Here is an 11,212-nt window from a genome sequence, read left to right as displayed (position 1 = left end):
AAACTGTCTCGTAATGTATTGATACCCCCGTAAGTAAACAATGCATTCACTCGCTACATAAAAATGCCATTCTCGTACTTCTGTATTAAAAGGACCATAGATAATATACAAACCCTTGGGGGGCTATGAACACACACACTAAGCTAATCATATTGCCATTTTTCTGCACCAAGTGCAGCATTTATTCCTCGGCGGCGAATGGGTTGTCGATGATTTCACTGCCGTCCAATGGGGAGACAGTCAACAACGATGGACCTCTAACAACAACCATGCCCAAGCTTCTGGCTTTTCCCAATAACTTGGAGTCGTCAGCTGGATCTAAATACTTGTTAGTACTCCGACTTGAAGGCAAAAACTATGGTTACTTACCGGCCAAGTTTTCCTTGACGTCATCCAAAACCAAGTTCATCAATTGATCGAATCCCTTCAAGGTACCAATGACTAAAGTTATGTTAGTACAGAGCTACGGGGTGCAACATAGGATTCCTCCCTCACGTACCTTGACGGCCACCGATAAACTTGACCCTGATCTGCTTATCCTGGTACTTGGACAAGTCCAAGATCGCTTCTCTCTTTGGGCCATCTGGCTTGTTGTTGTCTCTTCTGTTATTGTTGTTTGACTGCAACGGTTAGTATTACATTCTCTGTCCGATTCCAAAAGATGGATTCAGCTCGTTCTGGCAAAGGTATACATACTCTCATTGTGGGTAGCGGCGTTGTTTCTATGGATAAGCTGATGGCAGAGTACGTTTAGTTATACGTAATTTAGCTTTTCGAAAATTTCGACGCAGGCTGAGATTTATCGCGAAAATCTCGAGGAACGCTCCCGGAGGGCTTTGCTATGACTTATCTACAAAAACACAACATCTTTAGTTGGTGCTATAATAAATCTATTGTACAGTAATGCAAACAAACTAGTTACTTAGTTTTCAAGTAATTCGGCGATATCCTTATCTTCGTCGTCATCCAAGTCAACCCTAGAGGCTAAATCGTCCAAGGTCTTTTCGAAAATCTCCTTCTGGATCTTGATGTTACGTCTGGTCTTCTTACCCCAGCCGAACTCCAATGGCTCGTTGGCGGTGGCCTGGGCGGCCTCAATAAGATCTGGTCTATCGATCAAACCCTCCACCTGCATCTTTTTGTCGTCGGCGATCCTGTCTCTCAACTGCTTGTTTTTCAAGTGGGTCATGAAGAGGGAACGGATCAAGACGTAGCCACCGATAATGGCAACCAATCTAACGATCTTTGGGCCCTCAAACTGGCGGCAGAGATCTTCCCAGAAGTCAGCAAAGTCCATCATTTTGTATAGGTGCTGTGTGTAAAGAATAATGGATAAAGAGCCGAACGTCGCAAGGGGTCGGAGATGCTAAAAATCTCTGATGTCAACTTGCCATCGTGCATACAAAACCGCTCCCGGTTTCGTGAATTTTTCGCCTTCTGGTAGCTTCTGCGATGGCCCAACGGTGGGATACTGTACAGGATATTGGTAATATTGGTGCGTGATATGGACACAACCTCTCCGGCATTGAGCGATATCGTCGCAGTTCCGACCTGTAAAGACTTCCGGTTCGATGTGAGGGAATAAAATGAGAATATAACGAGACATTTTACGATTTTGTGTATGAGATGCTTTCTATACTATAGACCAACTAAAATTAGATAAGTACAGCGTACTGGTGCGTACATGCATCCATTTTTATAGCTCACAATTAATCTCGGACCTCCAGATCCGGAGATGAAACACAAATTAAAGACTCAGGTAATAAGTTATAGGGCCGAGACTTGAGAGTAATGGGGTAGACACCCATAATACAGAGGATGTTCCCAGGAGTACTAGCTAGAAAGTGGCATGATATGTACCCGCGTGCCTTTAACCTCATAAAGTAGGGGGTACCTAAAGTAATTGGAATGGGTTCAGGAAGAATTTGCATTGATATAAAACTCAAACGAAGGTTCACGGAAACACAACTGACTATCTAACGGACCTCATGTCTATGTATCTATACTCGCTTCATAATTAGAGCAATGCTGCGGCGAAGGCTGCAACACCAGCCAAACAGCCCATTCTTAAAGAATCGGCACTTCCGGCGGATTTCGAAGAGCTGGTAGATTTTGCAGAGGAAGAGACACTAGCGGATGACACGGCACGAGTGGTGATAGCAACAGATTGAGTAGCGGAGGCAACAGCGGTAGTCAGACAAGACATTCCAGGCATGTCACTCATACCCGCCATACCGCACATGTCACTCATATCCATACCAGCCATGCCACCGTCGGTAGCGGTAGCAGAAGCTGCGGCTGCGGCACTCATAGTGGATTCGTAGAAACTGTTAAGAATAGTGATATTGGTAGCGTTGGCAACAAGGTTGGAATCGAGATGGATTGGAGTAATTGCCACGTTGGAAGAGTTAGTGCATTGTCCAGAGAATTGCTCACCCTCGCTAGAGACAGTTACATCGAGACAGTTGAACATGTGGTCGTATTCGCCCTCAGCATCGCCAGTACCGGCATAGATCACCTGGATGGTACCATTGGTACCATCCGGGAATGGAATCAATACAGCTGGAATACAGTAGTTACCAACACCCTTGTGCTCGTAAGAATCGACGAGAATAACAGAAAAGTCTGCCTGAGTGGTACAGTCGTCACCTGGACAAAAGCGGACTTGGCCAACGGACAAGTTGTGCTTCATGTTCAAGTCCAAAGGAGAGCCAAGCGGGTTGAAGAGGAATCTTGGCTCGACAACACTGTTGTCGCCGCCACACGGGCCAGTGGTTTGGGTATCCCAGTTGGTGGCATTTCTCTCACCGGGGTATGGGATTCTGAAATGGGCTAAAGCCGTTGACGCAAAGAAAAGGGTGGCCGCGGCAAATTTAACAGGGACCATGTTGAAGTTTTTGTGATATGTAGCAATGGGGTATTCCGATTGAGGATGAGCTTGAGACAAAAGGGTTACGAAGATAATACTTTAGGGGATTTTGGCCGACTTTATACAATCTCACAGGGGGATATTCTTTTTTCAAGGCCCCTGACCTCGACGAGATATGGATCATAAAGCTATTGATAAATGGTTTACCATGCGTAAGTACAAGCTTCCCCAAAGCTTAAAATAGAGAAAAGTTCAGTATAAAGCATTTGATTGGTTGGGTAGTGCCTAATGGGTTTAAAACTTGCTCGTTCTCGCTGTTTTAGGTAGAGAATTTACCTGCATCAAAAGCTCTTGGCCCGATGCGGTATATTTTACTCGTTTTTCCCCGCAAGGTTGAGCGTTTCATGCAAGGTTGGATTTTTCACGACTTTTTCGAGGCTTGCATATGGCAAAGTGTACATACAAGTCCCACTATGGAGTGTTGTATACGACCGCTGCCGTTATGATAGCAATTAACTTGGATTAAGCAGTGGTATATACCACCAGTTGAATAGCTGGAGAGGAAAAAAAACCATTCTGAAACTGTGTAGTAGCGAGAACTATGGCTTGGAAGAAACTGAAGTTGGTTTGGTTTTACGGAGTAGGAAATACTAGAGTCATACTGCTCGTTGGTTTGTTGGCCGCACTTCCAAGCCCACCCGTAGTTTGATGATCTACTTCATATCTATTATTTATTTCGCTCATGCCATTCACACCTTCCGCGGTGCATACGTGGGCTGTTTCCAGGGTAGTGGTGATATTTGTGGAATTGAAAAAAGGCATCAAACACGAGAGTCTGGTAGTTACAATACGAGTTTCGTTGATCTTCACTGGATACACGGCCACACCGGTGGAATTCGTTCATTGATCATTGAAATTGAGTAATTTGTACCGATTGTAATATTTAGATAGTTGTATATGATTGCGTGTTTCTCTCAAAGCGAGCTAGTACTGGCGTAAGCTACGTGGATGGCCCCTTCAGTGTATCCTGTTGGTAAAGCTGGGAATAAACAAATTCTTCCTCTCTGTTGCTCCGTCATGCCAGGTAGCTTCGGAGAGAAGTCAGAATGCATATTTCGTCACCGGGGCAGTGCCAGGCTTGTGCAAGGAATATTTCATAGTGTTGATTAAAGTCCGATGGTGAGCCTAAGGGTTGCATGCAAAATTGGTGTCCCTCGAAGAATACTCGGCTCATTTTTTTTTCTTTCCCAGTGCAGCCAAGTGCTCCAGGCTGGTGATAACAAATACATTTACATATACACGGCTATAGCTACTGATATCAACCGGTTATTGTGGTATATCTAGTGGGTAATAGTGGATACTATTAGCTAGCTAAAAGGGAATACTTTTCCTCTATAAGATATATATAAGGGGAGGAGCCGATATCCTTGTATACCGAAGGAGGATATAATTCCGAAATGTCCGATGATCGGTAGTTGTATAATCATAACCCAATCGAGGGTAAGACAATATTAAATACCACCTTCAATACAGTTATTTAACTAATAAGTTTATTCATGTTAATATTGATTTAAATTTTAACACGGTTCGAATTTTATCTAATTATATTTATTCTAAAACTAGATATATGTTACCAGAACGGGCTATTAATATAAAAATAACCGTACTTTCATGTACTGAAAAGTATATCTTTGTATATACGAAAAGTCTGAAACTTTGCACAGCAGAAAGAACGCCGAAAATGTACTTCAGCTCCTAACCTCGTCTAGCCTTGAATAGCTTTAGGGCTAGCATAGCCCCCGGGCTATGGAAAGGGGAGAGCCCCAGCATAATTTTACTCCTGCATACAACTCATACAAGCAGGGGTCTCGGGGACTCGTAGATCAATCACCGGGGGGATTACCGGGGAGGGTACACTGTATATGAACCGGACGTAGAAATCATGGCCTAGATGAAATTGGAATGCACAATTGGTTTCACTAACCATATGGTACACCAGGTTGCGGTATCCATTTATAGAGATAGCCACTACCCGAGGATCCCAAGTATATCAATGGCCAAAGTTAATTAGCCAACCATAGATAGTCAATGGTATTGTGATATCTGCCTATCCCCCTAATATACCCACTCTAGTATTCAGCTACTTACATACAGTTGAGGGTCATCTCATAGAGTAAAGCCAAGGAAACCGGCAGCCTGTTTCCCGAGATGATAATATGTCAAATGCCGTCGGCCGTTTAGTGCCGGGCACAAAGGGGCTTTGGTCATGTAAGCTCACCAAGAGTAATATGAATACGCAAAGAAAAGGCAAACCGTACATGGAAATGCACGATTACCAAATAATAACGTTTCCTGATTGCAAGGCTTAAACGGGAAGTGAAACAAGAGCTTAAGAGGGGTAGTAATTGAACCCCTGAAAGCTGTATCCGTAACAGCAGTTATACTGGCTATATTTAGCCCGCATGTGGTTAAGGCAGTGTTATGGTGTAAATATTCATTAAACTAGCATGGAAAGCCTAGATCGTGCTCACTTGGAGATTTCTGCGAGGAACCATAACGAGTGTGGTACCACACTATACGAGTAATTCCATTTATAAACGGCATATTTTTCTAGATCAGATGCGTGGATGGAATACATAACAGGATGTGAACTTTCAAAAGCGTAGCCCAATCTTTATCTCATATGCCTTAGTAGGAACACGCAGCTTATATTGATTTAACTCCGAGGTACAGGACTGGTGCGTACTCTTGTAAACCCCAAATTCTATATACCTTCATCTGTGTTACTTAGAGCTTAAGAAAATACCCTCCCCATGTGACTTTTCGACGCTCGCAAAGCCTTGTTACTTGTTTCATTAAACTTACGGTGTGATAAAGGCAATACTAGGCTAGGGACTGAAATAAGCCATAAATGCTTCTCTGTAGTAAAGGTGCCATTTAACAAGACGGAAGTCGGAGGCCATTGTTCCCTTACTCCTGATAAGCGGACACTCTGGCATCGTATCCGCCTCAGTATATAAGGCCACCGGCTACCCCTTTCTTGTAGATATCTTACATAGGAAGTATCCTCTTAGCTAGATAACAGTATCCACTATCACCTACTAGATATACCACATTCTCGGCGAAACATCGATCCGGCGCACTACTGGTGTTTGAAGGGGCCGTAACTTCGGAGAATCCGGACGTTCTGTATCAAAATCTCAGAAAGATGCGTTTACGTAACTTCATCAAGTCATTCTTACCAAATCCCGATACGTGGTGAAATGCTTATCCTTATACCCGAGCTAAAATGATTGGTGAAAACTGTGCGGTATCCACTAGGTTATGCAGGACACCCTTCTTAACACGGCCAGTGTTTGTCTTTTATACATCCTTCTGACCGCTTAAATATTGGACACAGTTAGTGTTATACCAATTTAATCGACTAGAAATATATGCCATCTTCAAAGGGGAATACTGGAGCTGAGACACGTAAATACTACTATCAGTTATAGCGTGGATAGCGGAAATTTGGTAGCCAGATTTCCGGTACGAAGGTTTTATCTGTGGCATTTCAAACGCCGTGGAACATGCGCGAAACAGCGAGTTCGGAGATGTGACCCACGGCGTAAGTTTTTGGCCCCTGGTACACTATCTCCCAACAATCTTTAGCTTAGGGCAAAAAAAAAACGTACCATTCTAAGCCTAATTGTTCCAAATACAGTGGCCATATAGATGACACCCAATGTATCGGTATTTCAATTAACAACGTTCCGAGAAGCCTTTGACGAATAGAATCGCAGAATCTGACAGTCTAAGTGCTCAGAGGCGCTTTACGAAAGTTAAACAAATTCGAACAGTGACATTTAATGTGGATTTTCCAATATCTTTTATACACACTATGCCCCGGAATTTAGAGCCGTTAATGCCAATCCCATGGGTCGGGTTATATTCTTGTAAAACGCGGCCTAAAACTTTTATCAGTGCCTGCACCTGGCCAGCGATGCATACTGCACGTATTCTTATAATCGGTGCTCATACGCAATCGTACATTAAATTCTCTCCTGTCATGCATATGGAGCTGTAACGGCAGACACGGAAGAAGAGTGCGTAACTCCTGGAACTATTCAGAGATGGAATTAGTGCCAATACCAGACCTTTTTTTTCTCCGTAGGAATTGTTAGCATAAAATGGGGGCTGGAATAGCGCACTTTTCACACCCCCGGAGGGGAAAGTTTGCGGCGCACGTCCAAGTAAACTACCTATTCCACTATCGGGCCTGTTATACGCATGCATCTTGCTGCATCCGCCAATCGCGTGATTCTTCGATAACTGTAGGGTACAAGCGCCAGCTGACTGGTCGACCTACGTGTTTGGTATTACATTTCGTTGGTACATACGCAATCTGACGAGAGCCGGCACGCGGTGATCGACGCAGATCTTATGCATAATGTGCGGATGGTGCAGGATGAAGTTGCACTGCCTGGGCGGCTTGCCGGTGTCTGGGAAATACATGCACAAAAAACAGCGGTATCTCCCACACACAAGCCCTTTTCCAAATCCCACGACGGGTGCGTATCCCCTGCACAGAAACGGCCGACAGTGCGATGCACACGCATGTAAGACAAAATGCTACTAAATATACCCACCCAGAAAAACCGCAGTTTGAAACCCCGCAAGAGATAAATTGATCGCCTTACGTCTATATAACTAAAGTCGTTCCCCCGATATCGCTACTCTTAATACTTATCTACACTATTTCCCAAATATTTTTAACGGCACCCAAATATTAACCCCAATCCATAATACATTTAATCTTTCCCAATGGAAACTATGAGCAACCACCCGCCAGCATTCTACACCGAGTACCATCCACAGTACGATCATTCTCAGATGCCACCCCAGAACCTCTACCAGGCCTATCCGCCCCATCCGTCATATCCACCGTACCCTGCCCGCACTCCCGTTTATGAGCAGCAACCGGGCTATGATTACTACAAATACCCATACGCACAGCCTCAACCACAAGGTTACTACCCTCCGGCACAATATGCCCCACCAACCACGCGAGCACCTCCACACACCACACTTCCGGCATTGCAATTGCAGTTTGGCGCCTATTCGCCAGAACAAAAGCCCATTGCCACTAAGGTATTGCCCTCGTTGGACTTCTCAGGTCACCAGAACACCCGTACATACTCCGGGCGCATGTCATCGTTGAGCCCCAGCTCACACGGCCATGCGTACCCCTACGCACGGGCAAACAGTGCCGGTAGCTCTGCCGACTCGCAACAAAAAATCCTCGAAAATACTATCGCCATTGCGGAAGCGTCTTCGGCCGCAGAGATCGGCTATGTTCCGCGCCGCAAGAGACGTAGAAGGGCTGAACCGCTTTTGAGAGACCGGGTGATACCAGCGCCTGTGCCCGTGGTTTCGCCGCGCGCGTACGCCATGCCGCCCAAGACAGACGTGGCGTCTATATACCCGTGCGAGCAGTGCGGGAAGTCGTTTAATCGCCCCTACAACTTGCGTTCGCACATGAAAACGCACTCCACCGATAAACCACACGCGTGCCAGTACTGCAATCGTCGCTTCGCACGTACCCATGACCGCAAGAGACACGAGTTGTTGCACGAAGGTGAAAAGAAGTTCAAGTGTTTCGGGTACTTGCGCGACGGAAAGCTGACGTGGGGCTGCAACCGCAAGTTTGCGCGTGCGGACGCTTTGGGGAGACACTTTCGCACAGAGACTGGCTGGATGTGCATCAAGCCGTTGATGGAGGAGGCCAACGAGAAGGACGCGTCGTTGATGGGTAGAGACAGCCAGGTGCATTATACCCAATTGCCGTACTACCAAAAGCCGATGGACGAGGACTTTGCCGTGAACGAGAACAACGCGGACGTGGTGCACAAATTACTCGGAATTAGGAGGTAAATAGTAAAACGGGTTTATTACACTTAGAAGGGCTCTGATTGAAGGCTTATTGATACGAGAATATACTTGTGAAACCCGTTCAAAGACATTTCTTAAAGTTTAAACCGGAGACAACTCTTATTTGCTGTTTACACCCCCAATCAACCACAGAGATTACTCTGATAATACAGATTTTCTATTTAATATGAGCGATCTTTTTCATTAATTATTGTCACCGCAGTGGTACGGTTGTGTATACACGTGTACCCATCGGCAAAGATACCTAATTCGTAGGAAGCTTTATGTCAAGTTTTATTAACCCTCTACCTAGACATGTATTTCTAATGCCGCTACCTTTCAACTATACTGTTTACTTTTCTTGACCGACGTATTATTTCATACCCAACAGCTGAAACAGGAGTCGCTCGTCTAAACTCCTTCTTTACAGTAGCCCTGGTCGCCCAGAAATAGTCTTAGCCCACCAGGGGCTTGTAATCCAAGCGCTCACCAGGGTTTCAGTTATAGCGCCAAGAGCGGAATTCCATACATATGAGGGCGATTTACAAATCGAGCGAGATATATATTTTGCAAGAGCCATACGCGTGGAAATGGCAGCCACCTAGATTAGGACCGGAGAAAGAGACTTAGATTCGCCAATTGTCTCTCACAATGCCAGGACTTGGAGCTCTCTCGGCAGGCTGCGTCATTACATTTCTTAATTTTTACACACAACTAAATTAAGCTGCATTTTACAGACCATAAATATTCTGAAATATTTGAAGCTGCTGGGGCCTCTAAGGCAAAGTGTGTAAGCTCTAAACTTTTTCTTCTCGGCAAAGTTTTGCATCGTGAACTGAAAAGTTCTAGGCTATGCCCCTCAACGCAAGTCAAGGCCTACGTACATAAAGCTGGGCTGTTTTTTTTGGGGCGTTGTAGAGGGCAGGTATCTAGGGCGATGAAGGATCTGCAGCTGGTGTCTGCGATGACCAACGTAGGTCACCTTGGCGCCTACCTTTTTCTTTTTCTACGTGCTTCAAGGCTTTTTCGGGAGCGTTAAACCCCCTTGAAGCGGGACAAAATGTCGCGCTAAGACGCGGCATTTCAATCACCGTTACCCTCTATTGAAAGCACGTGACGCTCTTATTATCTTGTTAATTTAATCGACTTCATTCTTATGTAATTCACGAAACCGTAGTGGCGTAATTTAGATTGAGGTTGAACTTCAACCCGTAAATACCAGTTGTGTTGGTTCTGGTTTTTTTCTTGTCCTGCATGGTATCCTCGGCATTCAGACAGGCGGTTTCCTGCAATCGGGACAAAACGTTTTCGACAATGCTCAACAGGTTAGTGTATGCACGATCCGATCAAAGCGCATAGACGGGCACTCCTTGTTACTATAAGTGGGACCACCGGAATGCAGGCTTTTTCGAAAATGGAAGTGTTGCAATCCCAGTCAAAGGGGGCTTAAAACAACTCCTTTAACAGTTTCTTAGATAACGTTAGGTAGAGTCTATTCCTAAATCTAGACCACCAGAGTTACCCGAGGCGTACTACAACTTACAAGGATTTTGAATGTCAGTGTGTTGGCCAATGATGTTTATACGTGCCAACCAGGTCGTGAAGCCAAGGCCAGGGGGTGGTATATGCCTTATTCTGGGAATACTGAGGTTATAGATAACTAGGTGAGCGGAATATATCAAAACTATCCACCGGTATGGTGCTACTCATGCCTGACAAACAAGATTGCGCAAAAGGAACAGATATATACAAGGGAAATGTTTCGAGGGGGATATCAGATACGCAGATGCAGATCCGTATAGCAAGCATACAAACTAGGGCCTAAGAGATTTAGATAGTGAAATGCGGTCCGTTGTAAATCCTTTAAACCGTTGCCATTCGTTTATTAATTGAATTATGAAAGGGTGCAGGCTCCTATCTCATTTCTCGGTAGATCTTGTAGTAACTTTAAACCCTTTGTACATTTTGAATATAAGTGGAATTACGTCAGACCAGAAATCACTAACCTTGTGTCGCTACGGCGACGCCGGCTTGAGAGTAAATGTAAGCCTTCCGTCACGTACCGACTCAAAGTTCTTAACAGCTACTTTTTTTTGCCCACCTTTGAAACTACCTTATTAGGGGATTTATCGAGTGCTTTTCGTCAAGTCCCTTCTAGATGTAGTTCCTTCACCAATGTCATTACATTTGCGTGAAGGTTCAAGCATATATTTCCACATTGGTTAGCGAGTGTTTAAAGTTAGTTTTGAATACGGCAATAGGTATAAGCTCCAGCCAGTTCAGCCGAAGGTATTTGTGGAATATTCGCGAGAGTTTTCATCTCGGTTACATAAAAGATCTTTTTGGCCACTTGGAACAAACGGGAGGACAATTTAGAATAAAACATTTAATCAAAAAAAAAAAAAAAAAAAAAAAAAAAAAAAAAAAAAAAAA

General features: G+C 44.5%; 4 protein-coding genes across 4 annotated transcripts; 1 reads left to right on the top strand and 3 right to left on the bottom strand.

Moving 5' to 3' along the window:
* Positions 1-181: 181 nt before the first annotated feature.
* BABINDRAFT_8066 (Sm-like protein) lies at positions 182-702 on the bottom strand (the record flags this gene model as incomplete). Its single annotated transcript, XM_019132727.1, has 4 exons — positions 182-318; positions 370-441; positions 500-620; positions 697-702. 4 exons carry the CDS (start codon positions 700-702, stop codon positions 182-184), a joined length of 336 nt encoding a protein of 111 aa, XP_018985202.1.
* A 220-nt stretch (positions 703-922) lies between these two features.
* On the bottom strand, positions 923-1,246 carry BABINDRAFT_27260 (uncharacterized protein; the record flags this gene model as incomplete). Its single annotated transcript, XM_019131400.2, has 1 exon — positions 923-1,246. A coding segment is annotated over one exon (324 nt), but the record flags the coding sequence as incomplete, so codon positions are not given.
* A 398-nt stretch (positions 1,247-1,644) lies between these two features.
* On the bottom strand, positions 1,645-3,154 carry BABINDRAFT_161548 (uncharacterized protein). The gene has a single exon (XM_019128867.1). It carries the CDS (start codon positions 2,885-2,887, stop codon positions 2,018-2,020), a length of 870 nt encoding a protein of 289 aa, XP_018985200.1. The 5' UTR covers positions 2,888-3,154; the 3' UTR covers positions 1,645-2,017.
* A 5,175-nt stretch (positions 3,155-8,329) lies between these two features.
* On the top strand, positions 8,330-8,590 carry BABINDRAFT_23297 (uncharacterized protein; the record flags this gene model as incomplete). Its single annotated transcript, XM_019131307.1, has 1 exon — positions 8,330-8,590. A coding segment is annotated over one exon (261 nt), but the record flags the coding sequence as incomplete, so codon positions are not given.
* Between the last annotated feature and the right edge of the window lie 2,622 nt (positions 8,591-11,212).

Source organism: Babjeviella inositovora (genome assembly GCF_001661335.1).
Source record: "Babjeviella inositovora NRRL Y-12698 unplaced genomic scaffold BABINscaffold_6, whole genome shotgun sequence".
NCBI classification, from domain to species: Eukaryota; Fungi; Ascomycota; class Pichiomycetes; order Serinales; genus Babjeviella; species Babjeviella inositovora.
The sequence above is the reverse complement of the archived record's forward strand: the minus strand, read 5'-3'. Positions and strand labels throughout refer to the sequence as shown.

Excerpts from the sequence above, each read along its gene's own strand:
- BABINDRAFT_161548 (XM_019128867.1), bottom strand. The coding sequence starts at position 2,887 with ATGGTCCCTGTTAAATTTGCCGCGGCCACCCTTTTCTTTGCGTCAACG.